The sequence below is a fragment of the Pseudophryne corroboree genome, chromosome 1, assembly GCF_028390025.1.
Source record: "Pseudophryne corroboree isolate aPseCor3 chromosome 1, aPseCor3.hap2, whole genome shotgun sequence".
Taxonomy (NCBI): domain Eukaryota; kingdom Metazoa; phylum Chordata; class Amphibia; order Anura; family Myobatrachidae; genus Pseudophryne; species Pseudophryne corroboree.
Genome location: NC_086444.1, coordinates 626723140 through 626737161, shown reverse-complemented (window position 1 = coordinate 626737161; position 14022 = coordinate 626723140). Strand labels below are relative to the sequence as shown.

The 14022-nt window shown below is 46.0% G+C and overlaps 1 protein-coding gene across 1 annotated transcript in view; it reads left to right on the top strand.

Annotated features, from left to right (window-relative positions):
- Window positions 1-1866: 1866 nt before the first annotated feature.
- The window catches only part of NWD1 (NACHT and WD repeat domain containing 1), a 183784-nt gene continuing 171628 nt past the window's right edge, over window positions 1867-14022 (top strand). The window contains exons 1-3 of the mRNA XM_063914502.1: window positions 1867-1969; window positions 3051-3136; window positions 5112-5228. Coding sequence (XP_063770572.1) covers window positions 1867-1969; window positions 3051-3136; window positions 5112-5228 — 306 coding nt within the window. The remainder of the gene's footprint in view (window positions 1970-3050; window positions 3137-5111; window positions 5229-14022) is intronic.

The following is a 14022-nucleotide window of genomic DNA, read 5'->3' as shown; positions in this document are numbered from 1 at the left end:
ATTTCTCAGAATAACGATCCATGTTGAATTAGGCCCTTAGCACTATATCTTGCTAAATTAAATATGGCTGCCTCCATGTGCTTTTCGCTTTTCCTCCCTTGAATCATATGCTTGTAACAATAGTGAAACCTAAGATGACAGTATTGTGATTATGTCTGAATAAGTTGGTATAATGGAGAAGTTTAGCTGTGGATCTAATTGACAGATATATAATCAGGGGCTGGTTGGCAACTTTTAGCCTGGGGGGCAAACGCAATCAAGTGTCTCCGGCTATTAAGGGGGGTAGACACGGAGCGATTTTTACTTGATTTCTAAGCAATCTGACTAGATTGCTTAGAAATTAAGCACACATCGCTCCGTGTATACGGTGCCGGCGACAGCGATGCACGGCCCCGAGCGTCGCTATCGCCGGCTCTAGATTTGGTATGCGTGCATGCCAAATCTAGTCAGGTCACTCACTCCACCACTGTGTGAAGTGATCAGCTTCCCTCTCCGCTCAGCACACATCGCTGGGTGGGGGGAGAGATGTGTTCTGAGCTGTCTGTAATAGATCGCTCAGCACACATCTCTAGGTGTGTACCCCCCCTTTACAGACACCATAATAAATTGTTATTTCTTGTCCACAATTTATGAGGAGACAAGATTTTGGTCTCTGTGTATGTCATCGACACATAATTGACACAATACTGCGATACATGTAACGGTTGACTAATATTTAAAAATAAAAATATTCACAAGCTTTCACTTGCGATAAGGTGAATAACCCTTACCGATTACTCATTTTCTTTTGAAAGAAGAGGTTTATAACATACCCTCAGCAAAAATATTTTTTCTAAAAATGTTTCTCTTTATTGTTGTATTGTGAGTAAAGTTTTATACAGTATAGTTTACCCAAGTTTGAATAAAAGTTATATTTTAACATTTTATATACATATTGTACAAAGTGTGCCCCAAAAAAGAAGTATTTCCTTCTGGTATATCTCCCAACCTCTTCTTGGGACGGTACCCTGTTTTGATTTATCTAGTTTTACCCAAAATTCCTAGGGAGCACCGCCAACCACGATCTCTATGTATTTGACTCTCCTCTGTTAGCTTTTGTAGTAGTTTGTCTTAGCATCATTCTCTTACCTTCCAAGTCTTGTGTGGAATAAACCTCAATAAAATCGGGGGAATCTCTAAGTTGAGCTAGGGGCATGTCCAGCAGCTCACAGATCCCAGGGCATGCCCCCTCAGTGACAAAAACTGGAGGCATGGCTTGCGATGGCATTGACGCAAAGCCACGCCCCCTTTTAAGATTCACATGGCATAGCCACACGCAGAAGTCCCGATTATCTATTTGTGATTTTGGGAGATATGTAATCATTGATTTTGTGAAACAAAATGGCTACTGCCATGTGCTTCTCCACCCCCCTTTATACCATGTGCTTGGAGAGGAAACATAGGATTGTGGCATTATAATAGTAATGTGAGGTTTGTATAATTTACATACCTCCCAACTGTCCCAAATTTCATGGAACAGTCTAGTGAGTCCCCCTCTCACTCAGTGCTCTGCTTAGCAGCAAAGGCCCCTTACAGGTGTACTGCCTGTACCCCCTTGATGGCAACCCTGGTTATGTGCATCTTACACTACACTTCTTAGCTGTAGAACACTGTATAGATTTTTTTCATTGTACCAGTGTTTAGCTAGATAACATGGACTTAATTTATTCTATAATATCCCAGCTGAAAGGCACAATGGTAACAAAAATGGTCATACGTGCTGGGAAATGGTGATATTTTTTTGCCAGTATATTCATTAGTTAATCATTGTGAGCAAACTACCAATATCATGATAAAGTACCTTCATTTATATTAATATGCAGCAAAATGGACCCAGGGACTATAAAGGACATTCTCCGAGGGAAATCTCTCATTCTTCCTACAGAGCGATCCAACAACGTGCGTCTATTCATAAGCTCCACTTTTTCAGGTAAAGTTGCTCCATAGCTAATAAGTGAGATGTACTGATTATATTCTACTGGGACTTACGGCTGTAATGGCCATATGTACTAAGGGGTCTATTTACGAAGCCTTGAACGGAGATAAAGTGGACAGAGATAAAGTACCAGCCAATCAGCTCCTAACTACCATGTCACAGATTGGGTTTGAAAAATGACAGTTAGGAGCTGGTTGGCTGGTACTTTATCTCCATCCACTTTATCTCTAAGGCTTAGTAAATAGACCCCTAAGTCTTGAAAAGTAACAATTTTCATGGTGATAAAGTACCAACCAACCAGCTCATAACTGTCATTTTTCAAACCCAGCCTGTAACATGGCAGTTAGGAGCTGATTGGCTGGTGCTTTATCACTGTGAAATGTATCACTTTCAAGGGTTAGTACATCTCCCACTTATACATTAACAATCCTTGGCACTTGGCAGTGGTAAACCAGTTTGCACTAGATATTGACCCATTCTAAGGCTTAGTACATATGGGCACCACTAAGCAGACATGTACAGAGCGGCTATTCTTAGTAGTAATGGAAAACTGACTCTCCATTTTATCACCCTCTCTCTATCAGTGAATCTCTGTTAGGGCTCATGAGCAATTACAAAAAAAATAGTGAAACCTTGTACATGTGTGTTCAAAGAACGTCCATTAGTAACGCATCTCAAAGTTGCACTGCCAGTATCCCATACATTGGGGTAAATTTACATCACGCTGTGTGCTGAGCGGGGGGAGAGATGTGTGCTGAGCATTCTTTGATAGATTGCTCAGCACACATCTCCCCGTGTGTCCCCCCCTTAACAGACAGTGGGGCAGATGTATTAACCTGGAGAAAGGATAAAGAAGTGATAAAGCAGTGACAAGTGTAAGGTGATTACAAACCAGCAAATCATTACGGATTTGAAAAATGACAGCTTTCTTTCGCAAATTACTATTTATGTGTAAAAGATACATCTACTCCTATTAGTTAGCTACTTTGCTCTGCTAATTGTTCATAAAGAAGTACATCTTTATCTCTGACATATCTCCATATTGTAGTGATTTATTATTGAATATCCCTTTTAGACATGGCAGAGGAACGTGATGCACTCATGGAATTGGCCTACCCTGAGGTGCAAGCCTTCTGCCAGAAACATGGTCTAACATTTGAGGTAAAAGAATCACCAATGGTGTTCTCTGTCTGCAAGTTTCTTTCTCCACTGATCTGTTGCAGGCAGCAGCTTGGAAAGCAGTTCCATTTCTATAAGGCATAAATGTAACCCTGACTAATCTTCAAGCTTCCGTGCTTCCAATCAGAGCTAGTGGCACCCAGGGTGAAAGTTTCCTTTGGCGCCCCCTAATGCAAAATAGAGTTAGTATACGCCGAATGTGCACTGCATAAAATAGGGGCATGGCTTCACAGGGAATGGGTGTGGCCACAGAATAGTACCAATTCACATTACACCGCACAGTAGTGTCTGTCAGTCACATTACATCACATAGTAGGTAGTTCAGTATGTAATCTCGATGGACTGGATGCTGATGGTCAGAAAACCGACATCGGCATGCCGGCCATTAAAATCCAGATAGCCCCACAGTTAATACCCTAAACTTCACCTGTCCTTTACCCGAACCCTAACTCTCCTTTGTGGGTGCCTAACCTTAACCCTCCCTGGGGGTGCATAACTCTAACCCTCCCCAGGGGTGCCTAACTCTTACCCTCCCTTCCCCGCAGCCTAAACCTAGCCCTCCCCGCTTGGTGCCTATCCCTATCCTGCCCTTCTAAGTGCCTAAACCTAACCCTCCCTCCCCGGTACATAACCCTAAGCTTCCCAGCCCTGCACCCTAACCCCGTTCGAATGCCTAAACCTAACTCCCCCCCTCCCCCACGCGTGGCAGGACGTGAGTGTGTCCCGCTGAGAGGATGTTTGGGATTCCAGACATCAGCATTTTGACGCCGGGAATCCCACCCTGTCAGCATTTTGTCGCTTGTATTCCGTCCGCAAGTTAGGATCCCACCCAACGGCATTTTAACTACGTCCCCATAGTAGTACCCCTTATACACATTATTTAGGTAGAGATCCTATTCCTTATACAACACAGAAAAAACAAAAACACAGGAAAAATAGCTTGATTCATGCCCTTTACATTATTTGTCATTTTTCTCCTTATTGTAATGCCCCTTACACATTATGCCACACTCCGTAATGCCCATTACACATTATTCCACACACTGTAATGCCCATTACACATTATGCCACACATCCTGATGCCCATTATGCATTATGCCACACACCGTTATGCCCCTTACACATTATGCCAGACATCATAATGCCCATTACACATTATACTACACATCGTAATGCCCATTATGCATTATGCCACACATCGTAATGCCCATTCCACATTATGCCAAACACCATAATGCCCATTCCACATCATACCACATACCATAATGCCCATTACATGTTATGCCACACACTGTAATGCCCATTACATGTGATGCCACACACCGTAATGCCCATTACACCATATGCCACACACCGTAATGCCCATAACATGTTATGCCACACACCATAATGCCTATTTCAACTTTTGCTCTGGGTTCCATGCTCGTTGCCGGGAGTCTAATGCTCATTGCCAGGGGTCTTATGCTCATTGCCAGGAGTTTTCTGCTCTGGGTTCCATGCTTGTTGCCAGGGGTTTCCTGCTCATTGCCAGGGGTCTCATGCTTGTTGCCAAGGGATTCCTGCTTTTTGTCAGGGGTTTCATGCTCTGGGTTCCACGCTCGTTGCCAGGGGTTTCTTCTCATTGCCAGGGGTCTCATGCTCATTGCCAGGGGTTTCCTGTTTGGTGCCAGAGGGTTTCCTGCTTCTTGCCATGGGGTTCCTATGCCTCCCGTAGCCTGCACTCTGGCTGCAGCAAGTGCCATGGGCTGTGTGGGTGCCCGCTGCTGCTGACACCATTGAGGGACACAGTCAGATGCTAGAGGTCCCACTTGACCTCTAGCATCTGTCTCCCTGCTCTCCTCCAAATGCTAGAGGTCAAGTATCTAGCATCTGACTGTCTCCCTCAATGGTGTCGGCTGCAGCACCTAAAACTGCTCCTGCTTCTAATAGATATTCTGTACAATGTGCCTTCACATAGGTGGTGGACATGCGTTGGGGAGTCCGAGATTATGCCTCAGTGGATCACATAACTACAGACCTTTGTCTGAAGGAGATTGAAACCTGTCAGAGGACCTCTATTGGACCCTATTTTATTGTAAGTATTTTACAGTACTCTCTATTACAATCAATTTAGTGTGTGTGTGCATGTGTGTGTCTAGGTACAATTAAAAAAAATAGACATAATTTTGTAACAAAGAGCTGGTTTAGATTACAACCCTACCTCCAACTTTCATAAAGTAAACTTCAACATGACAATGAAGTGAAGAAAATGAAAAGATAATATCTTCTGAAAGATCATATAACTCTTCCTGACTTTCCCATTGTAATACATAAGCTGTACACATCAGTGGCGTGCGGTGAGGTCAGTGGCTGGTGAGGCACTATAGCCATAATGTCCGCCGAATCCTGCCGATGGCCCCTACCGCCGCCGAGCCAATGCCCGCTACTTGCCCTGAGCCGCTGCTTGCTGCCACCGCCAATGGCTTACAAACTCACTCACCATCAACTGACCCAGCCCTCTGCCACTAATTTGCATCTCAGTCCAATGCCGCCAATGCCCGCTACCTGCCTGCTCATCATACTTGTGATGTATTGTACATTTGTATAGAAAAAAAAATTAAAATTAGTGTTTGGGAAGGGAGTGGGAGGAGGACATGAATGCAATTTTGTTGTCCAGGGCTTCCATTAACTTAATGGAGAAGGGTCTGAATGGGTTAAAAAATAAAAAATAAAAATGCGTGAGGTCCCCCCTCCTAAGTATAACCAGCCTCGGGCTCTTTGAGCCGGTCCTGGTTGTTTAAATACTAGGAAAAAAATTGACAGGGGTTCCCCGTATTTAGACAACCAGCACCGGGCTCTTAGACCGGTCCTGGTTCCAAATATACGGGGGACAAAAGATGTAGGGGTCCCCCGTATTTTTAAAACCAGCACCGGACTCCACTAGCCAGGGACATACTGCCACAGCCGGGGGACACTTTTATGTAGGTCCTTGCGGCCGTGGCATTACCCCCCCAACTAGTCACCCCTGGCTGGGGTTCCCTGGAGGAGTGGGGACCCCTTAAATCAAGGGTCACCCCCCCTCCAGGCAACCAAGGGCCAGGGGTGAAGCCCGAGGCTGTCCCCAGCACCCCTGGGCGGTGGGTGCCGGGCTGATAGCCATGTGTGTAAAACAAAAGAGTATTGGTTTTTGTTGTGGAACTAAAAGGCCCAGCAAGCCTCCCCTGCTTGCTGGTACTTGGGGAACCTCAAGTACCAGCGTGCGAGGAAATAACGGGCCCGCTGGTACCTGTAGTTCTACAACAACAAAAATACCCAAATAAAAACACAACACACACCGTGAAAGTAAAAGTTTATTAAAAACACACTTACACACTCACACATACTTACCTACATCCCACGCCGGTCACGTCCACTTGTCCAGTAGAATCCAATAGGGGTACCTGTAAAAATGAGAGAGAGATTACTTACCTACATCCCACGCCGGTCACGTCCACTTGTCCAGTAGAATCCATTAGGGACGGTACCTGCAAAAACTGAAACTTATGCTTATATACATCAATGCACAGGAGAGAGAGAGAGAGAGAGAGAGAGAGAGAGAGGGATGGATGGATGGATGGATGGATGTGCTGTACTCACCACAGGCGCCTCTCGCTGTCCCTGCACTCCGGACGCGGCTCCGCTGCACACACAGACAGACACCTGTTGCTGAGGCTGGAGGAGGAGAGCGCCAGCCGCCGCTGCTCCACTACAGACGCCGGCTCCAGGAGCGCTGCCGCCGCTGTCTTCTACACAGGGTCCCTGACATGATCGGCAGCAGCAGGTGACGGACTACGGGGGGATGAAGGGAGGGGAGCAGCTTACTGTCCCGCCGCCTCGTATGGATGATTGGACCAGCGGATCCAGCACTGGATCCGCTGTCCAATCATTTCTGCCTTGCTGACAGTGATGTCAGCGAGGCACTTCTATAGGTGCCGCTTTGCCTATGCTTTTCAATGGGCTTTTACAGCCCACTTCTTGGCCCCACCCCCCGCTCGATCCCCGTTTCCATTATCTACGGGAGGCACTGCTATCAGTGCCTCCCAAACCTATTTAAAGCCCTAAAATTATTAGAATAACATAAAGAACATACTTATGACACAGAACATGTGTCATAAGTATCTTCTTTTTGTTATTTTAATAATTAATCACAGGGGAGGCACTGCCTCCCCTGCCTCCCCTGACTGCACGTCCCTGGCCCATGGCAACCAATCAGCATTGAAGTAACATTTATAATTTGCATATTATATTATAATACAAAGCAGATGATTGGTTGCCATGGGCAACTTCTCTACTGGTTCACTTCTCTACTCTTTTCACTGCTTCATGAATAGACCCCCATGTCCACACAATACATTTATCAGGAATTACTTTCATGAGCTCCCTATGGAATATAATAGATGGTATCCGTTCACATGGTCGACCATGTTATGGTCGACAGTCATTAGGTCGACCACTATTGGTCGACATTGACATGGTCGACGTGGACACATGGTCGACACATGAAAATGGTCGACACATGAAAGGCCGACACATGAAAAGGTCGACATGAGTTTTTTTAACTTTTTTTTTCTTTTGGGGAACTTTTCCATACTTTATGATCCACGTGGACTACGATTGGAACGGTAATCTGTGCCGAGCGAAGCGAAGGCACCATGCCCGAAGCATGGCGAGCGAAGCGAGCCATGCGAGGGGACGTGGTGCACTAATTGGGGTTCCCAGTCACTTTACGCAAAAAACGACATAAAAAAGTTAAAAAACTCATGTCGACCTTTTCATGTGTCGACCATTTTCATATGTCCATGTCGACCATGTCAATGTCGACCAATAGTAGTCGACCTAATGACTGTCGACCATAACATGGTTTACCATTCATACCGGAACCATAATAGATGGTGTTAGAGTAGAATAAATACAATGACCACTATAAGTTTTTAGTGTTTTAGGAGGGTGGGGGTATTTATAAAAACTCGGAAAGAGATAAAAATTGTGAGAGATTTGTTACCAGCCTATCAGCTTCTGCTTTACAGGCTGTGTTTGAAAAATGACAGTAGCTGATTGGTTGGTAGGTACTTATCTCTCACAGTTTTATCTTTCTTTAAGCTTTGATAAATACCCCCAATGGAATAGATGAAAAAAGAGTGATGTGGGACAAGGGTGTGTAACCAAGGGTTCAAGTCCCAGATTCAGATTTTTGGGTTTCCTGATGGTCAGATACGCAAGTTATAAAACTTATATGAATCTCAGTGTTGGCTTCTGGCATCTCCAAACTGGAAATGAGCAATGTGTGTAAGGGTCTTCATTCATGGGAGACTTTAAGACACACAGAAAGACAAAAAAAATGAACCAAGGACATACCTATAGATTGTCCTATGACTGTGTTTGTCTCCAGTTGTGAAGCACTATAGAGTTTGCTGGTGCTATATTAATAAATGTTACCAAACAAATGTTAATAAATAATCATAAAGAGACTGGGACTCACTTTGAGGTGTAACAAAAAATTGTTAACTATTTATCCAGTAGAAACTGGAAACCTGCCCACAATCTGGTCTAGTGGCTAAACCTATAGAAGACACATTAACATGATCAAGACTGTAGTGAATAAACTTGTGCAATTACTGTACATGCCCTTTTACTGTACTGATGAAAGACAACAAACCTCTCTTGGGTATCTTTAACTTCATAATACAAACTTCAGCAATCCTCCTCTGGGGATATTTCTAAACCAACTGTATAAACAAATCTGATGTGTAGTTACTCAAATGTGTTTGGCAGCAGTGCTTGGGTGTATAGGAGTATATGCAATAGGAGGCAAACTTAACTCTAGCCTTTAGACCCACAGTGTAATCACCCACAGTGTAATCCAGACTCCTGATATTCCAATCAGATGAAGGGAGCTGCTGCTGCTAATAATAATAATAATACACATGAAATGTCTAACATAGCAATATCCTTTGTACATTAAGTGTTATGAAAGAAAAAGGACAGTGCCACATGCACCGGTACACGTATCTGGCTAGGTAATTTCTCATACAAGCAAAGGCAAAATATTATATATTATATATAGGGGTGTAGCCAGTACTTTGTTTTGAAGGGGCCCGGTCCCAATGCTTCTAGAGAAATACATCTCTGCAGAAGTTAATGTTATGCCCTATAGTAATGCCGTAGTTAATTTTATGAACCACAGTAATGCCCTTGTTCACATTATGTCATATTTTATGGCTGCCAGTACACATTGTATAACACAGTACCCCCCAATTCATATTATGTCATACAGTGTTTCCAGTTCATATTATGCCACACTATAGTGCCTCCACTTTATATTATGCCACATTACAGCGCTCCAGGTCATATTATGTAACAGTATAGTAACCTCATGTTCATTTTATACCACATTACAATGGGCAGGTCCTGGGGAATAACTAGATATATTGTAGGCCCCACAGCAAAAGATTGTAAGTGCCTCTATGCATCAGCCAATGGGGAAAAATATATAAAACACAACACATGTATCTTTGACAAGCAAGATGAGCCTCTCTGAGCTCTGGGCCACATAGCAGCTGCACTTCCTCACCTGTGGTAGCTACGCCCTTGACTGTATAAATACTGTAACTGTTTTTACATACAAGTGCGTGTGAAAGGGGAATGTAGTAAAGTCATCTACACAAAGTTCATTCATCATATTGTGCTCAAACAATAAGACAAATTGTATGTATAAGAAAGGTAAGATGCTGTATCTAAGCGACTCAGTGGCCTAAATGAAAGCAAAATCTAGAAAATTATTAGCATTCTATAATTCAGTTTTACAAAAACTGTAACAAGGTTTTATAAAATACCTTTAGTTAAATTATTTTATTTTATTTACACATTATTTAAAAAATAAAATAAAATGTATTTGATATAGAATAAAGAAAACCCTCAATTGATTTTTCTTGTTAACATTGTGCATTGTACAGGGGGATGTACAGTATCTTCTCATTTAAAGTATAGGATGAGACCTGTTCCAGCTCTGATCTAGTTCAGAATTCAAGTGCTATTGCTTACAGTAAGTGGAATAGTAAAATACAAAAAGATAATACCAGGGCAAAGTATTGGTCCTCTTTACCTTCTTCCTGGTGGAAGTCTACTCACATTTGCACAAGGTGTAGGGTGAGTTCAAGCTGTAGACAGGGCCAGTGCAAGGTCTCTCTGCACCCTAGGCAAAGCTCCAGCCTAGCGCCCCCTAACCTGCAAACCCCACCACCTCTTTCAGAGGGGAGATGCAGGTGGCCACTAGGTGGACTAGGGTGTGTTGCATTATTATACATATACAGAAAGAAGGAACAACACTCATGGACTTTTAAAGTTAAAAAGTATATTTTCGGGACCTTGTTCACAAAATACTGTACTTTTACTTTCAAATCCTTGAGTGACGACCGTTCTTTCTGCCTATATATATGTGCTAGCTGTCAGGGACGTGCAGTCAGGGGAGGCAGTGCCTCCCCTGTCCTTAATGATGAAAATACAAAGAAGATACTTATGACACAGATTCTGTCATAAGTATCTGCTTTATCCTTTCTATTGTTTAAATTATGTAAAAAAAACAAAAACGGTTTTACATGTGTTCGGAGGCCTCCTGCTGTCAATAAGTAGCGTCCGGAATCGGGGGAGGGGCCAAACATCGGGCTGTAGAAGCCCATTATAAAAAACCCTATAAGCGGCACTAGTGTAAGTGCCTCTGTGACAGGGGCGTGCTTTCAGCACATATGAAAGCACGCCCCTGTCACTAACACTGATGTGATTGGGCAGTGGGCAGGGCCGGACTGGCTGCCCGGCACCAAACCACCCCCAATTCCTGGGCTGGCTGAGTCTGACGAGACAGTCCCTCCCCTGCCCCCCGAGCTTACCAGCAGCGGCCGATAATCCCCCCTCCCCGCTGCGCTCCCCCCGCCGGGGTTTAAAGCCGTCGTGGCCATATCACAAGGAGAGCAGCGGAGGTCCTGCTCCCCCTCCCAGGGACGTCCGCCGCCGACATCCACGCATAGACAGCGCCAGTGCTCCGGGGAACTGCGGGGAGAACATCTATGCTGCTGGACTCCAATGGTAAGGGGGGGGTCTGGGGGGGAGAGAAGACCTCTGCTGCGGGTCTCCGATGGTGGGGTGAGGGGGGAGATGACCTCTGCTGCGGGACTCCGGTGGTGGGGTGAGGGGGTGAGATGACCCCTGCTGCGGGACTCTGGTGGTGGGGTGAGGGGGGGGGAGATGACCTCTGCTGCGGGACTCCGGTAGTGGGGAGGGGGGGAGTGTGTGTGTGTGGGGGGTGCTGTGGGTCTTTGGTGGGGGGGAAGGAGTCCGCTGCTGTGGGTCTTTGGTGGTGGGGAGAGAGGGGGGTCAACATCCGCTGCTGTGGGACTGTGGTGGGGGGGGAGTCCGCTGCTGCGGGTCTCTGGTGGTGGGGAGAGGGGGGGCATCCGCTGCTGTGGTATTCTGGTGGTGGTGGTGGGGGGTGGGTCCGGTGTTCTGGGGCTCTGGTGGTGGGGAGAGGGGAGTCCTCTGCTGTGGGTCTTTGGTGGTGGGGAGAGGGGGGGGGGGAGTCCGCTGCTGTGGGGCTCTGGTGGTGGGGAGAGGGAAGTCCTCTGCTGTGGGTCTTTGGTGGTGGGGAGGGGGGGGGAGAGTCCGCTGCTGTGGGTCTTTGGTGGTGGGGGGAGTCCGCTGCTGTGGAGCTCTGGTGGTGGGGAGAGGGGAGTCCGCTGCTGTGGGTCTTTGGTGGTAAGGAGAGGGGGGGGGGAGTCCGCTGCTGTGGGGCTCTGGTGGTGGTGGTGGTGGGGGGAGTCCGCTGCCATGGGTCTTTGGTGGTAGGGAGAGGGGGGGGGACATCCGCTGCTGCGGGTCTCTGGTGGTGGTGGTGGGGGGGTGGGTGAGTCCGCTGCTGTTGTGCTCCGGTGGTGGGGGGGGGGAGTCTGCAGATACACAGGGCACACGCAGTGATAGCCAGGGTACGCAGGTTGGGTTTGCCATGTGACACAGAGTGTGATCAAACTTAAGGGGGGTACACACGGAGCGCTTTTCAGCTAATTTCTAAGCAATCTGACTAGATTGCTTTAGAACATCGCTCCGTGTGTAGTGGTGCCGGCGACAGCAGCAGGGGTCATCTCACCCCCACCCCCTATAGGATTAATCAGTGGTACTCGAAGGACATTATGGCTGCAGTGCCTCACCAGCCACTGACCTCACCGCACGCCACTGCTAGCTGGCATGTTGGCAATTGTATAGGACACTGAGAACAATTTACATTTATTTGCTGAGTGCTGGGATTATATATATATATATATATATATATATATATACATACACACTATATCTATATATCTATATCTATATATCTATATCTATATATATCTATATATATATATATATATATATATACAGGAACAGAAATGGGCGGCACTCCGATTCTTAATTTAAGTGAAATAAAGTGCAAAGACTTTTATTTGTCAACTACACATGATCTACGTTTTGGGGTCGCAGCCCAAAACGTAGATCATGTGTAGTTGACAAATAAAAGTCTTTGCACTTTATTTCACTTAAATTAAGACTCGGAGTGCCGCCTATTTCTGTTCCTGTATATTTCTGGGCTGCAACCCGGAGGGAAGGCACCGTGAGCAAATTACTGTTCTTCAAAGGGCAAACGAGTGCCGGGTCATTCTGGACTATATATATATATATATACATATATACTATATATAAATATACATACACTGCTCAAGTAAATAAAGGGAACACTTAAACAACACAATGTAACTCCAAGTCAGTCACACTTCTGTGAAATCAAACTGTCCACTTAGGAAGCAACACTGATTGACAATCAATTTTACATGCTGTTGTGCAAATGGAATAGACAACAAGTGGAAATTATAGGCAATTAGCAAGACACCCCCAATAAAGGAGTTGTTCTGCAGGTGGTGACCACAGACCACTTCTCAGCTCCTATGCTTTCTGGCTGATGTTTTGGTCACTTTTGAAAGCTGGCGGTGCTTTCACTCTAGTGGTAGCATGAGTCGGAGTCTACAACCCACACAAGTGGCTCAGGTAGTGCAGCTCATCCAGGATGGCACATCAATGCGAGCTGTGGCAAGAAGGTTTGCTGTGTCTGTCAGCGTAGTGTCCAGAGCATGGAGGCGCTACCAGGAGACAGGCCGGTACATCAGGAGATGTGGAGGAGGCCGTAGGAGGGCAACAACCCAGCAGCAGGGCCGCTACCTCCGCCATTGTGCAAAGGAGGAACAGGAGGAGCACTGCCAGAGCCCGGCAAAATGACCTCCAGCAAGCCACAAATGTGCATGTGTCTACTCAAACGATCAGAAACAAACTCCATGAGGGTGGTATGAGGGCCCGACGTCCACAGGTGGGGATTGTGCTTACAGCCCAACACCGTGCAGGACATTTGGCATTTGCCAGAGAACACCAAGATTGGCAAATCTGCCACTGGCGCCCTGTGCTCTTCACAGATGAAAGCAGGTTTTCACTGAGCACATGTGACAGACGTGACAGAGTCTGGAGACGCCAAGGAGAACGTTCTGCCTCCTGCAACATCCTCCAGCATGACCGGTTTGGCAGTGGGTCAGTAATGGTGTGGGGTGGCATTTCTTTGGGGGGCCGCACAGCCCTCCATGTGTTTGCCAGAGATAGCCTGACTGCCATTAGGTACCGAGATGAGATCCTCAGACCCCTTGTAAGACTGGTGCGGTTAGCCCTGGGTTCCTCCTAATGCAAGACAATGCTAGACCTCATGTGGCTGGAGTGTGTCAGCAGTTCATGCAAGATGAAGGCATTGATGCTATGGACTTGCACGCCCGTTCCCCAGACCTGAATCC